A 17,870-nucleotide genomic window follows, 5' to 3' on the forward strand; every position below is an offset into this window, starting at 1 on the left:
CGACCAAGTTTTTCAGGACAGAAAAAGAATAATCCGCTCCCCAGAGGCTTAAACTCAAAAACTGCATCATACAACAAAAAATGTAAAGCGCCCACACATAATACAGCATGGCTACGTCGTATCGCCGCGTATCGGTACCTTTGCCTAACATATCATTACAAAAATTCATGTTTATTGTGAATAACGTACTTAAAATCTGTATTTTCTGGACTCAATAAACTCCTTGTAAAAAAAAAAAGAAAAAGGATCGAGAAGACAAATTTGTACATGTTGGTATAAATGTAAAAGGACTTCTTAATTTCATTATCAACTTCAACAACAATTCAACAATTTCATTATTAATTTCATTATAGAATTTTAATAATTGTAATCTGTCCTTTTGCTTATTCCTCTCCAGACATACAAAGCCGCGGTATTTTATTTCGCAATCGTTGAAAGAGAAGTTTCTAGAACAAATATCGTCGAGCGAATGTACTCGAAAAGACATTAAAGTCGACACCACGCTGATGCCTGTGTATGCGTATGAAGAGACAAAAAATCCATTAAAACATTTCGTATTCCAGCTGAGCGCTAGACCTGAAATATATTTTCCCATTATCACGTGGGAATCTCGCGAAGAACGCAAACAATCTCAACTGACCATGAATACTTATCTGGAAATCTGTTGGCGTGCTATTAAAAATCGTGTCTCGCTATGTAAAGTAGCGATGAGCAAATACAAAATTATTCCTCTCGTATTGTCTCGTAGTAAACGAGTGGCAAGAAACCCATTAAAATACATCCTGACAGAAGAAACTAAATTCCGGCTATCGGAATAACGTTAAATCCAGAATGGTAATCTTGAAACACTTATTAGGAATGCTGAAATACGTAGTCGAGCGTATTAAGAATGTCGTTGAGGTTTTATCAGCGATATTTCATCGAGGCACGAGACCAGCTTGCATTAACTTTTACTGGGAATCTCGCCGAGGAACGTTATCGAGAACCAGTAAAACGTGAAGCATGCGAAGCAATTGGTTAAAAAGCAAAAAAGGAAGAAACATATAAAAGAGAAATAGGAGTAGCTGAATCATAAAGTTTCAACGCTACTTTCACAAGGAAAAAAGAGATCGTTTTCATGAATATGTATCGGATACGTGAATCATTTAATCGATAGGCGCCGTGAAATCGTAGAGCACTCGTTTTCTAAAATTATTATCGAGTGGCCAGAGAAAATTGCTTTCGACTATTAATTATGTACATATCCCATTAATTTTAGAAAAAAGTAGCAAGAAATGTTTCCAGTCGAGTTTTGTAAACATAGAATCAACACGAGCGTGAAGATGTTGCGGATTAAAAGTTTGGTTCGAGTCTGTTGCATTTCTTCAGCCGTTTTCGTCGATTCCATTCTTCTAACGAAACATATTCCGAATTTCAGAGAAATATGAACAAATTGTTATTATCATCCAATGATTTTCTTGTTTCGTCTTTATTTCCTTAAGTTAAGTTGAGAATCTTCTTCGATGCTAAAACAAGATCAAGACGGAGATATAAAAGTTCAAAGATCCTAACAAAGTAAATATCAATAACGATCGTGTTAATAGAGAAAAATATTTGTATTCCTCCAGAGTCAAAGTATTTCAAACTGTATTTTTACCACATTCACGGAACAAAATATTTGCCAATTCTTTAGTATGTTATTTTAATCTATCTTAGTATCGATATAGCTTGATCGTTAGTGATATCGATCAAATACGTTTCTCAGGTAGATCTCGATAATTTCCCTCCTGAAACGTTCGACTACGATTACAAGTGCCTATTACTTTGCTGACACAACACACTTTGCTACTTTGCTCGAACAATACAGGCGAGATTTAAATTGGCACGATAAAGTGCCGTGCGATGACGAAGTGATTGCTAACCCCATAGCTTTAACTACGTGGAACGGAATTGCGTGAGATTTATAGAGAGGAAATCATCGTTTAATCCTTCGTACTTAATAATCCACTCTGTATTTCGTATTATATGTTATTTTTAATACGATGAATTTTATAGGAAATTTAGTTCTTCCAGGAGAAAAGCAGAAAATACACCTGAAATATAAATTTCTATCGGATAATAAGAACGAAAAATAATTGAAGAATATCGTAAGGAAACTTTTCTTATAGAAATAGGCTATCGCATGCGTATCATTATGTATATCCATACTCCGCAACTTTTACCTTGCGACTTACTCCGTTTTACTTTTCACGATCTACGGAACATGTATTTCATGTTATGTAGGTTAATGTTATGGGCGATCCTCGTTGGGCAAATATTACGTGTAAGTGTAAGTTCGACGAAGGATCAAGGTGATCGAGGAAGTCGATCCTGTCGTTCGTTCTCGTTCGATGAAAGGCGTGGATGTTACTCGCTTTCCTTGAGGATATGGACCTAAGATAAAACTGAACGAGAATCTTGAGACTATTTGGTTCGTAGGTAGATTTCAAAATTGCCCACACAGTAAATCTTTGTATATTGATCGATATAAATATCGATATTAATATTTCTACAACTTTAATTGTATATATCGTAATTATTTACATTGGATAGCAATTTACATTGGATAATAATTGCCAGAGATGCAGATATTAAATTTCACTTTAATTAAATACCAATATTATGCAGATAAACAGATTTAATATTTCAATTCTTTTGACTTGAAATAAGAAAGAGATCCTTGTATCGTTGTACCTTATATCGTTGTTATGTGACAGTGACACGCGATTATAAAACAACGTTTCAAAAATACAGGAAATATCTACATATCGCTGATGTTAGAGAAGATTTTGCAGCTTTGAGACGAGTAGCACACACGAGAGATAGAAATAATTATAAACAATATTCCAGAGACTGTATCGTTTCGCTAAATATCGTTGGCACCGTGTGCATGGAAAAGCTGGCTAAAGCCAACCGAGATCGCGACATCAACAGCTGGGATTCGAGAAACTTGGCCCAACTCGTCTAGGACACGAGACAACGTAGCTAAAGATACTCAAAAATCGAAAGTCCTCCTCTACGGAAGCCTAGATATCGGGAGATGCTATTGAAGCCATTCGTAGCACGAGTGGCCCAGCCTTAGTTACTTAGAACACCTTGGCCTTGACCTGAGACGTCCACTACTTTACAAACCCTGTTACAGTTATTCAGAAATTGAAGAGCTCATAAATATTTAGAAGGAGAATCTCAGGTCTGGCCCTCACTGGTTCTAACGATCCACTTTAAATGAAATTTGAATAAATTTAGAGATATATGACGCATTCGTCATAACTAGAAATAAATAATAATTATAGTCCCAAGTAGTCAGCTATGAAGCTATAGATCTATAGACCTATGTAACGAGTTTTATCAAAACCAGTTAGATCTGATGGCACGAGATTGGAATTAAGTTTGGATCAAACTGAGCCTATCCCTGTTGGAGCACGACGAATTCGGCCAAAGATATGAAGATCGGAGTCGATACTCGGAACAAAAGAATTCCTATCCTTACTTAGGACTTGAGGAGTACTGATCAAATTTACTTGTTACAGTACAAAGACTGAAATCATGGAGATAACTACAACTTGGATAGATTTGGTCAGACCTATACAAAGTATGACGAGTCCCAACTGAGATATGTAGTAATTTGAGGTCTCAAATAACTTTAGTAGCTCAAATAGCTCGTGTTTTAAATAGCTCTAATCGCATTTCTCAAATTGTAAAGTTCGAAAGAAGAAGTTCAGGCTTTTTGATGCATTGAATGTGTATAAATATACTTTTAATAAAATCCTTCGAGCTCCAAGAAATACTAATCTAATTAACCAAATCAGGATTTCTCATATTCTCGATGTCTTTGGTAGGAGCTATCGTAATACAGTTGATTCTGATCAGATCTGCAAAGTGCTGGGAGTCTGTGATATCGTTGCTCGCGTTCTAGATGACTGTGACAGAATATTTCGAGTTCTAGGTATACAGATATATCAGGTAAATCTCTGAGCGGATTTTTTAATTTTTAAGTTAAGTTACTCTTTGAGCCTTAGTCGAAATCTCTTACATCCTACGTCCAAGAAATCTCTTACATCGTACGTCCAAGTGGAAGCGTTTTTATCGTTCTATCTCCAAATCGAAATCTCGTATATTCTACGTCCAATGGAAGATCAATTAGCATTTGTTAAAGTCAATGTAACGCGTGATATTTCTGGAGACCGCAAGGTGTTCTAACATTTTAACTTCAGGTCCCATGTTCGTAATACCATCTACTCTAGAGCACTATGGCAGTAATTTTCATACGAGGAATATTAAAAAGTTAAGATCAAAGAAATCTCGGTAATCGCTGAACTCAGATCTGATAACATTGCGATATCACGAACGAGCGGTGATTTAGCATGCGACTAGCATTCGAAGAAAACGGCGACATGTTTTATTTCAGTGGCACTGTTTTCTTATATTCTTAGAATGCACGTGATATGGCGAGCAAATAACATTAGGAAAATATCTTTTTATCGAGATTTCCATCACGATTGTGGAATCAGGGAACAGAGAGAATAACCATGGCGATATTTCATCATACGCTTCCGTGAATGTTCCGACTCACCGTTCAAGAATGCAGACTTGCAAACAGTATTCCAGCGTAAAAAATTCAGTTCTAATGTAACGTTAAACAGTGTGCAAATGCGTTTCAATCAAACGTGGTAATTCAATATATAAAAGTATTTTACGAACTTTAGAATATGTATTTTGAACAACTACATTGGAATAATACATGCTGTCTATAGGTAAAAACGCTTGAAATTTTCATCGAAGTAATATATAGTGGAAACAGGACTTAAACCAGGACCAGGTGTAATTTGTTTCCTAGCGCATTATTTTCAGCTGCCCGGCAACCCTGTTCCAAACGCCCACGATTCCGAACAATAAAACGAGTAGAGACTGGTGGAGACAAAGCGAGTGAAACCAAAGTGTTTTCTGCGTTATACCAACTCTTTTGCATAGATAGTTTCTTTGATGCACAGCAATCGAGCCAAGCTTTGTAAATACGCTTTACGTTCGACGTGTATTAATTTAACTCTCTGTAACTCGAAAGCTATACACGCTTATATGTTTACCTTCTTTTTCATTTCAATTTATTTGCTTAACAATTGCAAAATTGTTGTATTTTAATAACGTGCTATTATATTGGACTTGAGTCTTCAGTGGATAATAAATAAAGAAATCAACAGAATAAAATGTAGAAATTTGATCGAAATTGGCGTTTGAATAAAAAGATAGAAAACAAAATTTTTTATTATACTCATCATATCGTGTACTACGTCCAAACATATTCATCGGAACGTTTATCTCAGAAACCAACATCATCCAAGCTAACGACGTGTACGATTCCTTTATGTACATCGTCTATAACGTGATTATCCTATAAGTTATCTCGACTGTTCCTTATGCAACGATTTCGTGCAGCTGAAAGGAGCAAGAAATCTAGAAAATTACATGTGTCGCCTATAACGTGATTACCGTACAAGTTTTCTCAAATATTCCTTATGCAATGGTTGCGTGCAAATGAAAAGAGCGAGAAATCTAACCGGTATTCGTCGACTTATTACGTGTGCACTAGTCGACGGAATATCAGATGCGTTTATTGGTGAAGAAACTTTAGATTTGCAAATGTTAGATCCATTGGAAGCCAATAAAAGGCAGCTGGCTGGTTTCCTTGAGCCAATACGCGGTAAATGGCTCTCCCCTGCATAAATATGCGCCAATATTATGCATTTTGGTATGATCAAAGTAAAGTAATATATAAAACGAGTGTGATTACCTTATCACTAGCGTAGTGAGTATTCTGTCACGTTGATTAGTACGACGAGATTCATAGGATAACGTAGAAATATTCAGGAATTTTCAATGTAACTAAAACGAAAATAAAATAAAAAAAAGCAGGAAGAAATACGATATTATAATAATAAATATATAAATTTAATCTACGTATACATAAAAGACAAACTATGTATGTATGTATGGCAAATTTAGCATGAATATTCTTCGACATCATGGAAATATAAAATAATTCCTAAAGCTCATCTTACGCCCGAGCAATTTATTGTGTGGTAGTTTAATAATTTTCAATGATTTTAAGAGAGAATACGTGAAGAATCAATTTTCCTCGTACGATAGTGTGGCTGTTTTCTGGATGATCTTAAAATTTGTTGTTTACAATATTAACTTAAAAAAAAACAGGACGTAAATTTGTACAAGTAAGGATTTAAAGGTATAAATATTAAAAAAAATAATTCTATGAAGATTTAGCTCGTCAAAAAGAGATTGAAAATCCCAAAATTTTAGGATTCAAAAGATTCACCCCTTCAGAAGCCCGAACAACGACGCATACACGCAGCTAATATAATACAAACTATAATTTTTTTTTATTTATTTATTTATTTACATTTTACCATTTGTCCAGTAGGGCATTTGGTAAAATATTATAGCTTAGTGATATAATAATATAGCATGTGGATGGTTACCCTCAGTGAGATACCATCTTCGAATTTGATTGATTTATTTCTTTAGTGTGGTGAGTGTTTGTATGTCAGGATAAATAAACTATAATTGATTGAATTGCAACATAAATTGCTTTTGTTTTTATATTCATTAGTACACGTGTAATATATTTGTAAAAACAGGACGATTTTGTATTACAACGTACAAACCAAAACATAATGTTATTATGTTGTCATATTTTATTATATATATTATATTTTATTTAAAAACTGGATAAATATGTCGGGTTCGCATTATGGTTAGGGTTAGGGGCGTGAAACGAATCCTCATTTGGACTACACATTGTTGCTATGCAATGGAGAAGACATTGACTAGTGCGAATACGACTATTACAGAATTTGATAAGTAACCGCGGTAATCAGACACTCGAGAAGCTAATGACAATGATCCTAGGTCCAACAACGAATCCGCGGTCAACGGGGTAACAGAATGCGCCTTCTTCCAAAGCTCAAGTCGTACTCGATTTGCTTGGCTACGGTGGAAGCATAACTAAACTAACTCTTTGTTAAAACGTGGAATATCCACCGAGCGTAAAGACGCTAAGTAACTCGCTAATACGACCTCACGAGAGAATGACTTTCTGTCGCGATCATGCTGCAGAAGAAAACTTTGATGGGTTGTGTCCAAGGACACGAGATCATTCGGATTCGTCGGAGATAGCCTTCGTTCGGAAAGCGAGGTGTTGTTAACTGGTCAATTTCCATGTTGGTGGCTAGAAAAGGATGCTAGCCGCCCTCGAGGGAAAGTTGCTAGCGGAAGCGTTGTTCGTGAAAAAAATAGATTTCTCCGACCTTCTCATTGTTGGGACAAAGACTGATTGTCCGTTTGAAGAACCTTAATCCTAAATCTTAAGATTTCCTAAATCCTAAACCAAAATCCTAAGATTTCTATCGGGTCCTCAGGCTAGCTGAACCTGTGCTGTGTAGGTGCATCGACATCTGGTAATCATTTTGCCCGAAGGAACCGTTGGAACCGAAGCTCATTGTCATAAATCTCAAATAAATACAATTGGGTAGAATGACGGCAATTGTTTAATTACGGCTATAGACTTTAATTACAATTTTACGGATTTTCCCGAAGTTCCAAGGGGAAGGCTCCGGTGTCCTTTTATCTCCGATAAATATATAAAAATTTATGCACAAAATTTTATATAAAAAATTTCATATTCATTTTGAAGATTAAACTATATTTTAGTATGAGAATTTGTCTATAATAAAATACTATATTTCCTACAATATTATCATCAAGATATGGTAATATTTTAATTCTTATGATTCTTTTGTTTATTATTGCGAATGTTTTGTATCATAAACATACGCAAATCAAATGAAATGTTTTATCAGGAAATTAAAATATCCAAGATTACAAAATTATTCGAATTGAATGATTTCATAAAAATAACGATAAAAGGATCGATTTCAAAAAAACAACAATGGTTACGTGTATCGTGTAACAACGATTCTTAGATGGAAATATCCTCGAAGAATTCGAGCCACGCCAACGCGTGTGTTTGTTTCATTGACATTTACTTTCGCCATCGATTCACCAGTAATATCGGCCAATGTGACAGTGTCAATGTGCTCGACGGTGTCAAATGTGAGTATATCTACGTCGCACCAGGTTGGACTGATTATGTTCCAGGAAGTGATTGGGACGTGAAGAATTACTACAAATGATTATGCCCGGTGTCATCGGCGTAAAGTGAAAGTACCTATCGTGTATGTTTCATATTACGATATAACCTTGAAGATGACGACCGCGATAAATAACCTCTTACGGTGTATCGATTTTTCTCACTGTCGCACACTTAACGCTCTCCTTCGTCAATTATTTGGAAATATTTGTCACATAGCCAATGTATAATCAGATATTTGTAGCTTATTTTCTTTCACATAACAAGCTACAGTGAAAATTGAATATTTCTTAAGATGAGATTTAACAAAATAGAAGTATATTAAGAGATACAATGATTATAAATTGTAAACAAATAGAAAGATGTAAGTCATAAAATGGTAATAATAATAATAATAGAAACACTCACTTCAATTCACGACGATCACCTCTGAAGTCCTCTGGAATGAGGGTATGCGTGACCTTGTTGATCTTTCTGGGCAAGAGTTTATTTACGTTGAACTTGAACTCCATCTCGACAGGTTTTTCACTGCGTTTCACTGCGATTTCCACGTCGCAAAATACGTTCAACGAACGGGTCCTTAACCTTTCGACGCTGCTGTCACTTTACCCGATCTACCACCTTCCAGTTTTTTTTCGAAACTGTCTCGAACGATTCTCCTGAATATGGCGGTCAATGGCATCCACCGAGCCAACTTCACTGCATCTTTTCCGGGGGAATTACGATATTATAACTTGTGCTCATCAAAATTGTTCATGTTACACCAATAGCTTTTCTTGATTACCAAACTATTCGATTGTTTGTTATGTGTCACTCTCGTTGTCGCACGACGTCTCTTGTCACGTGGTTCTATTCTCTATAATGACTTCTATATTTGTTTCTTAATATTTCTGTGTTCTTAATGTCGTGTTTCTTGATGTTTTGTTTATAGTAAAACTTGTTTATTACGCTTCTGACGACTTGAAAATGACCAGTTTCCTTGACACAATGACGAATACTTTACATCAGACCACAAACGTTTCCTCGAATCGATCAGTTCTACACGGACGTTGGGCTTACTTCGCAATTCGTAACCAACTGATATCCATAGCTGCTGCGACGTCGCTTTTTCACTACACGACTAATAATGAGTAAGTTGCAAGAGAAGTTAGGTGATATGCTGTGGTATCGTTGACGATGTGACAGCTAACCGCGTCGAAGAAACACATCGAAATGGCTGGACTCTTTTGGATAGTTGAATAACTTCGGTGAATTATCGTACGGCTAAGATATTCAATGGTGCAATTAAGAAAAGAAATTTAATAATCACACGACGTTTCACCTGACGAATCGGTGGAAGTCTCACAGTTTACTGGCCAGTGGTACGTTCAATTTTTTCCTGAAAGCCGCGAGTCGCGCCGAGATGCGCACGCACCTGAGAGCCGCGAAGCATGACGATATTTCACTGCGCATGCGTAATATTCTTCTTTTTCGTAAAAATCATCAGAAAATTGTTTACTATATTAACGTGATAAAGTAATAATAATTAATGATATCTTTTTATTGTAAATATATAATTAAATATATTAGGAATGGTGAGTTTCGTTTAATATGTATAACCATGTATATATTAATTATACTATATTTTTTAGATGATATAATCATCATGCAAAATATGATATTATGTAACATATCTGCTATCTTACGTTTGTACTTCCATAATTAACTCAATGTTATCCGATCAAATTCTGTTTATTCTAATTTCATTGTTATTTTGCAACATGTTTCTCCTTATGAACACTAGATGTCGTTAAAACATCTTCATTTTATAACTTGGAGAGATGTGAAACAGATTGCAGGCTTCAGGCGAAAAGCGACGGATCGATGAAAAGCTACTTTTTGTTTTTATAAAAATCAAATATTGAAATAAACACATATAAAATAAATTATTCATGAGGAGTGCTTAAAATAAAAATGGCAATGATATAGTTTAAAATTTAGAAATAAAGAATTTACATCAGATATTGAATAAATTTATCTCGATGAAATTAATAGTCGACGGAAACCTTTGATCTGTAGTATTTAATGTTAATTTACATCGGATGTTGAACAAATTTATCTCGAATAAAATTAATGGACGATGAAAACCTTCAATTTGTAGTATTTAATGTTAACGCGTTATTAACCGGTCACGAATAAACACACGTTTGTACATTCATGCACAAACATTGTCACGAATAAACTTATCCTTTTATGCACAAGACTTAACTTATTAGATTTATACAAGATAGTCAGTGGCACACGTCAAGTTTAGCATAAAATAACCGGTCTGGTTAAAAAAATGCTTTTAGTAGAAGATAAACATATAGATAAACGCGCTTACTAATCCGCTAAGGTAATCTAAAATTTGCGCGCGCATTTATGGTGGTTCTCATGGTGGCAGCCATATTAGGAAATTATATACCTAGTCTATCCAATATGATGTCATAAAGTAAATAAATTTGGAAATCAAAATACTTAACTCAACAGCGTTAGAGGAATATAGAAGCTTAAGTTGAGAAATCAAATTCCATGAAATGTAAAACTAAAATAAAAATTCCTTGATGTAATTTTGAATAGAATGATCCAATATCGTAAACATAGAACAACACCATAGAGGTAATTGTAAACGCAAAGATTAGCATGTATGTTCCCCGTTTATGACATTACAATTATTTCATAATTTTAATTGATTACTTGTAATAATTTTAATTTGTAAGTTTTTATTTTCTATAGCAAAAACTGTCTATCGTGTACAACAAAGTAAAATATACTAAACACAAATTGCAAGGATAATTGCGATTAGAATAATTGGCAATCGTCCAACTTAGAAATACGTACGTATGTATATCGTAAATCACAAATAATTATATTCGACATCTGATTTGTATTTGAAGAAGATCGTTAAGGCGGGAGAATTTCAAAGTAAATAAACGCGTAACAGTATTTGTAAACCATTCTATTTCAAGGTTTTCGTATACCACCATCACCTTATATAAATTTGCTTTATAGAAACCATATGAAGCCCTACATTAGGTCCAAAAATAAAGTACTGTCTATTAGTAGAATAAAGCAGTTTCTGCTTAGGTAATTTTTATTATTGATCGATTATCACTAGTTTTATATAACAACAGAAGTTCCTGTATCTATTATTAATAGATTCGGTCACGTAATAAACGACTTATTAATTACAGTGATGATACACGCCTATATAACGATATGATAACTTATTCATCCAAAAAAGTTTTCGAGGTTCCTTCCTCTCGACTCGACCCTGACAGGAAGGATGCGCGTAAAGTATCATCTTCGGTGCTCGGTGCTCGCCTCTCAGAAGTTGAGCGAGAAAAAAAATGTTTTATAAAGCAGGCCTGCACATATCAGCGATACGTGATTTGTTTGTGAACTGCTTGTTAATAGACCCCGTAAACACATCACACTTCGTATTCCATTACACCTATATAAACCACTACTATTCATCGGCGAGGGTTTAGTTGGCCGATTACTTTAATCGTGTAGTGAGTGTAGTATGTGAAGAGCGATTCGTTTTATTTCATGTTACAAAGGATTATGATATTCCTATGGTGTTCTTAGAGGTGAGCGAAAAATAGTTTTTAAAATCATCATAAAAATGTTTATCACGATATGATAAACTTAACGAATGTAATAAATAGACAACGGATATTTGTGCAAATCAATACTTTTACGAACCCTATTAAAGAGATGAAATGTAAGCAGGAATTTACTCGAATATACATAACAAATACTCTTCTGCAGATATTTTATATACTTCTGCATTTTCAAATCGTCTGTAACTGCATAAAAATCCGCGCTCTATTTACTAATACAGGAGTATCAGCATCGATTAAAATAAATGAATATGTATTGTAATCGTGTTTATTTATTGTTGTGTAAATAAATTTCAATGGAATCTTATATGTCATCGGTAAGAGTAAAGAGTGTTTCGACCATGTGCGTTCCCCTGATTCTACTGGAATTTCATATTATGTACTTAATAAGAATGTGTCTTTTCATATGACGCGGTAGCGAAGAAGTACAAGGAATCGACGTGTTGATAAAACCAATAACTTTACATAGCTAACGAGATAATGACATAATGCATACGTAGGTAAAAAGAAAATATATTCGTAGGGATGAAATTAAAAGTTTACGCGACATACGATGCAAGGTATGACGTATTCAAAATACATTATGGACTTTGAGCAAATCTTGAGTGATCCAGGAATCTGGTGGGAGCAGATGCTTAAATAGGATACGCCGGAGTTCCATGTTGCAGTCTCAAACACACATTTTCTCAAAAAGTATTTCACTGCATCGATAATATAAGAAATTATACATCTAAAACAATATGGTCGTTACAGCTCAACAAATAGTAAGTGACGACAAGTATTCTGTTATCGAGTTTAGTGATTAAAATTCCGTGAAGTTCGGTTTTGCGCAAGTTAGTTGTAAGGAAACGTACGGAATACGGTTTTGTGCTGCGAATACTTACGCGCATTTTCAATTATTCATTCAGTTACTCATTGTTACTATTATCGTTATAATAAGAATGCGAATCGTTATACAGATTCGTACTTTCGCTAACACAAATAGGAATGCAGGACCAAAGAAAGAAACGAAAAAATTCACCTGCTGAATATTATTTTCCGCGCTTTTACATGTTGTACGAATCCACCTGTTGAGTACTACTTTATGTACTTTTGCATTTTGCAACAGCCTTGTGTATTCTTTTACCCTCGAGTTTTCTAAGTACATAAAAATCTGTAGTCTAGTTATTATTATCGTAATTTATTTCTGATCGCAGTAGCTTATTTTTTGTTGTCATACATTGTTATTCGACTGGCATGTGCACGTAGACAATAACACGTTTCTATGAACCAATTAATAGAAGACCCAGCTTGAATAGTCAATGAACGTGATAAAATAACCGAACAGATGTCTGTATTAAACGGTTTTCGAATGAACATGTGTAACTCTCATCGTTTTACAATTTTAATCCTTAAGATACGAAAAATCAACGATGTACGTTGACAAGTTTATTAATATAAAAAAAAGATATAATATCTTAAAATGACTGAATGTCAAACTAATTGTAGTCTATGATCACTGATACAATGCTTTATGTTAATTTGAAAATATTTTAGCCTGTCATTGACCAGATAGTTAGGCAAAACTTATTTTAGAATAGAGCAAATGCATATACAGTTACAAGCATATTGCAAGACGATGCCTGACACGTTCTCTAAGAAGTTAGTTTCTTTTTCACTTTGACAGTCGAAAATAGATTAACTACGGTGTGAAAATATAATAGGTGCAACATTTTAAAAATAGCTGGTACGTCATTTTTATTTTGAAAAGTGGCGAAAATAATGTTAAAAGAAAATATAAACATTAAATATTGAATATACTTTACACTTAAATGAATCTTTAGTTTCGATTTTAAACTTGAACTTTATAAGGATTAACTTGTTACAGAAGTTAATGATAGAATGCGCGCATTTTTTTTTTGTTTCACTAGTGGGAGCATACACCGGGTGAGGCATGGATATACCTCGTCATTTTGACCAGCATTTATATTTTATACATACTGAAAAATTATATCAGATGTGTCATTCATGTTTCTCGACTGAACGGCCCGAAAGCTGTACCGATTATTGGAAACGTAAACATTGCTCTTGAAGAAAATTGTAAGTCACTGATACTCGGTTTAAACGAATTTTGAGAGATTAATAAATTAACGTAGAAGATAAATTTGCTAAATAAACGATCAAAGTAAATAAAGTACAAAATATGTTTATTAAGTTAATGATAAAAATATTAAATTAAATTGTTATGTAAATTTCAGTCCTTTATAGATTAGCCAATGAAAGTAAAATTTATGGACGTTTTGTTAAAGTATGGGTGACAATATTGCCATACGTGGTGCTTCTGGAGCCAGAAGATATCCAATTGGTGCTCGGTAGTACGAAGCACACGCGCAAGGTATTTTTCTACAAATTGCTAGATAATTTCCTTGGGAAAGGTTTGATTACAAGGGACATGGAAACCTGGCGGGTCCATCGAAAAATTTTACAACCTGCTTTTCATCTTCATATTCTCGAGAAATTCACGAATATCTTCGCGGAGCACGCAGATAGCCTGATGAAAAAGTTTCTTGAAAAGAAGGACCAAGAAATCAATATTACTACTTTCATTAATGATTCCGTTTACAATATCTTGAGTGGTAAGTAAAGACGTGTTTAATGTTAAATTATAAATGAAGACGTTAAGTGATGCGAAAATATAAATTAATTCTTTCTCCATAAATTTCATAAATAGCTGTTTACTTATCTCTTCCTTTCGACGTCTTTTGTAAATTGTAAATATATTTTATAATTACAATTAATATATAAAAATATATAATATAAATGTATAAAATTTGAAATTATAAATATTCCATTCTTTTATCAAATATACTATTACAGACGATATCTTCTCTTCCATTGTCATAATTGTGTTCCTGATAAGGTTTACTAACAATTAATAATTACAAGGGCTATCGTATTATTTCGTATTCAAATGAAACGTACATATTTTACATTATTCACGATCATTAATCTTTTGTCATATACTTTGTTATTTGCGAGTAATTATACAGAAGCATAAAATTTGTACTTGGAAAAGGTGATACTTTGTGAGGTCGTCTATAAATTATGTCTTATTCAATTTGCATAATTCCATGCAAGTGCATTTTGCGCATAAGTTGCACAGTCAATAATCTCTTGGTGGAAGCATTCATACCCTTTTGGAAAATATCGTGAATAATTCGCAAAACTTTTATTTATTTTATATCAAATATTCGGTAATACTTTCTTACGATCATACAGTGATAATATATGGCAAAATCCTTTAAATTAAAAAATCGCTAATATATTATGGTCTATTATTAACATTCTACTAGACTCTTAAAATATTGCACAACATGTAAAATACTAAAACATTGTCATATATATTAATATTATCCGACTTGCTATACTTGTTGGTATATTGCTGAAAAGATTTTTATTGTTAATAGCGTTGACAAACTTTTTATTCGATGTGCAAACAAAATGCAAATTTCTTTACCTGAAAAGCAGATGTCTGGCGAAGTTCTCAATATCAATTAACATATGAAATATATTTTAAGTTAATCCAGTATCCAGAGTTAGCGAACGAGTCATAAGTTCTCATTGAAAAGCTTCTTACTGCTGTACAAATATTTTTGAGCGTATATGTATTTTGAACGTTGCGTTTTATTTCTTGGAATGACCCTGCAATATTTGAAGTAATTATTAACTGTTTGCAGAAACAGTTTTGGGAATAAACCAGAGGACCAGCAAAATGGACGATCTGCCTTTCCGAAAGTGAGAATCGAAGATGCATGTTTTTATATTTTTCCAACGCTAGAACATACGATAATCTTTGTTATCAATTAGCGATAGAGACAAATAATGTAGTATGTCTGAATTTTCGTTCCAGGGGACAAATTATGCTTCTATACCGAATGATGAGGCCTTGGCTATTAATGGAATGGATTTACCGATTAACGAAGTATGGTAGAGAAGAGCAAAAACAACGAAACGAGTTATTCGATACTTGTTTTAAAATGATGAAAGAAAAACGCGAACTTTTACGAAATAAAAAGTGTGAACCTGATGATCAGACAGAAGAGACAAGAAAAATGTCTTTGCTGGAATACATGGTGGAAATAAACGAAAAACATCCTTGCTTCTCCGATAAAGACATCGTCGAAGAATGTTGCACGTTTATGTTAGCTGGGCAGGATTCGGTTGGCACCGCGACTGCGATGACGCTCTTTCTTTTAGCCAACAATCCTGAATGGCAGGAAAAATGCATAGAAGAACTCGACCGAATTTTCGACGGAAATCCAAAATTGCCTACGATAAACGATCTGAAAGATATGAAATGTTTAGAGATGTGCATCAAAGAATCATTGAGATTATATCCTAGTGTACCGATAATAGCCAGGAAACTAGGCGAAGATGTGAAAATCGGTATAACCTGAATCTTTTTTCTTTATATAAAATTGAAGAGTTTTCTGAAACGACGATCTATGACCCTACGATACCTTCTACTCAAATAGTTGAATCATTATGAAACTTTTATTTATTTTGTAAATGATAGAAAGAAGCAAAGTTCAAGCATAGCTAAGATTAACAAAACTTCCAACGCAATTTAGTCGGTTCATTATTTTGTCTTAGAAGCTCTTTTTCCAGAAAATTTCTTCAATTATTACGCTTAATTTAAACGATACAAAGCTATCTCCTCACCGATCTCAATGTTCTTAGAATGTGTTGTTGTAAATGTTAAGGTCCTCGCTACGAACAACTTTTTTCTCAAAAATATGTTTCTTTGGTATCATATGCCTTATGAATTTTAACGCGATCTTTTTTAGCTTTCACAGTGATGTATAAATAACCAATGAAAAAAAAACAATAAAAATTCCAGTCACTAAATTCCAAATGGAAGTAGGAAAACAGTAAATAGGGTTAAGCTATTTAAGTGGTGGCGCTCGCGTAGGAAACACGGTTATAATTTGGACGTGCACTCGCATACATACACCATAATTATAATATCTAACATACAATTTTTTATAAAATATAGGAAGAGGGTACACATAAACATGTTTTAATATATAACTTGAAAATTAAGACCGAGCATCCATTGTATGTATAGGAAAAAGTTGTTCGGAATGATGATTCACATATTCAAATCGAAATCGGTGAGAAGATGCCTATATGACAGTTTCACTATTATTAGTAATATAAAACGTCTTTACAAAATTTTAAATTACTGTATAACATCAATGCGCATTTTAGGAAAATATGTGATACCAACGGGTTGTAGCGTGTTAATATCCCCATACGCCACTCATCGTTTGCCGCATCATTTTCCAGACCCTGAAGCATTTAAACCTGAGCGTTTCGATACAGAAAATTCCGAAAAGAGGCATCCTTACGCTCATATACCTTTCAGTGCTGGTCCAAGGAATTGCATCGGTATGAAACAGCTTTTTAAAAAACTGGCGTTACTATAAATTTTAATACTTTTTATTTAACTAAATCATTTATTCGTTCAGGTTATAAGTTTGCAATGCTCGAAATGAAATCCATGATTTGCGCAATTCTTAGAAGATGCAGATTACAATCGGTCCCTGGAAAAGAGGTGATACGACCGAAATTTAGAATGACAATCAGAGCGCAAGGAGGGCTTTGGGTAAAAGTTATTGTACGCGATGAGACGCCAAAAAATGTTGTGATATAATTGTAAATTATTGTTTTAATATATTTAATTGTGTAACAATCAGTATATCAGTTAAAGAGGCCTTTTTTAAATTTTGAATAATTTGACGAAATAATGACATTAAAATCATCCTTTAATGATACAAAAGCCTACCATAAAAGTCATTTACATTTTTATTTAAAGATTGAATATGTAAAAGAAGTAAAAATATGAACAAATATTTAGTAAGTGTTAGGTAAATAATTTTTTAAAGTACGGTCTTCAATGTGAATACTATGAATCATATGTATGTATTTTATTTAGATGTACGTTGAATAAAAATGAAATTTAACATTTATTTTGTAAATAGGATTGGAAATTAAAAATAAAAATC

The 17,870-nt window shown here is 33.7% G+C and overlaps 2 protein-coding genes and 2 long non-coding RNA genes across 9 annotated transcripts in view; 1 reads left to right on the plus strand and 3 right to left on the minus strand.

The window, feature by feature from the left end:
* Positions 1-9,563, minus strand: part of LOC100743036 (alpha-tubulin N-acetyltransferase) — a 29,782-nt gene extending 20,219 nt beyond the window's left edge. Inside the window, exon 1 of one of the 4 annotated variants that reach the window (XM_033323039.1) lies at positions 8,588-9,563. In XM_033323039.1, the coding sequence (XP_033178930.1) occupies positions 8,588-8,691 (104 nt within the window). In that variant the 5' untranslated portion in view covers positions 8,692-9,563. The remainder of the gene's footprint in view (positions 1-8,587) is intronic. The other 3 variants (XM_012390288.3, XM_033323040.1, XM_003492521.4) reach the window with 3 other exon arrangements.
* Positions 9,564-11,385: 1,822 nt separating this feature from the next.
* LOC100743359 (probable cytochrome P450 4aa1) lies at positions 11,386-17,589 on the plus strand. Of its 2 annotated transcripts, none has more exons than XM_024370396.2 (7): positions 11,386-11,790; positions 13,734-13,902; positions 14,061-14,438; positions 15,540-15,597; positions 15,713-16,248; positions 17,074-17,253; positions 17,334-17,589. In XM_024370396.2, the coding sequence occupies exons 1-7, from the start codon at positions 11,776-11,778 to the stop codon at positions 17,516-17,518; spliced, it is 1,521 nt and encodes a 506-aa protein (XP_024226164.1). In that variant the 5' UTR covers positions 11,386-11,775; the 3' UTR covers positions 17,519-17,589. The 2 variants fall into 2 exon arrangements, with proteins under 2 accessions (XP_024226164.1, XP_003492571.1); XM_003492523.4 differs by lacking the exon at positions 11,386-11,790 and adding an exon at positions 12,330-12,587.
* Positions 14,391-16,023, minus strand: LOC117152176. 2 transcript variants are annotated; one of them, XR_004462467.1, is made up of 3 exons: positions 15,886-16,023; positions 15,320-15,504; positions 14,391-15,244 (listed from the first exon to the last, which is right to left on the minus strand). It is a non-coding gene; the product is annotated as an uncharacterized LOC117152176 (long non-coding RNA). The 2 variants fall into 2 exon arrangements; XR_004462466.1 differs by lacking the exon at positions 14,391-15,244 and having other exon boundaries at positions 15,296-15,504.
* On the minus strand, positions 16,113-16,834 carry LOC117152177. Its single transcript, XR_004462468.1, has 2 exons — positions 16,525-16,834; positions 16,113-16,145 (listed from the first exon to the last, which is right to left on the minus strand). It is a non-coding gene; the product is annotated as an uncharacterized LOC117152177 (long non-coding RNA).
* Positions 17,590-17,870: the final 281 nt, after the last annotated feature.

Source organism: Bombus impatiens, unplaced genomic scaffold, assembly GCF_000188095.3.
Source record: "Bombus impatiens unplaced genomic scaffold, BIMP_2.2 scf_0761, whole genome shotgun sequence".
Classification (NCBI taxonomy): Eukaryota; Metazoa; Arthropoda; class Insecta; order Hymenoptera; family Apidae; genus Bombus; species Bombus impatiens.

Bases quoted from the DNA above. Each gene is read 5' to 3' on its own strand.
- LOC100743359 (XM_003492523.4), top strand. From the start codon at position 12,564: ATGGTCGTTACAGCTCAACAAATA. The intron at 13,903-14,060 runs GTAAGTCACTGA...TGTAAATTTCAG, and splicing joins CATTGCTCTTGAAGAAAATT to TCCTTTATAGATTAGCCAAT. The intron at 17,254-17,333 runs GTATGAAACAGC...TTATTCGTTCAG, and splicing joins TGGTCCAAGGAATTGCATCG to GTTATAAGTTTGCAATGCTC.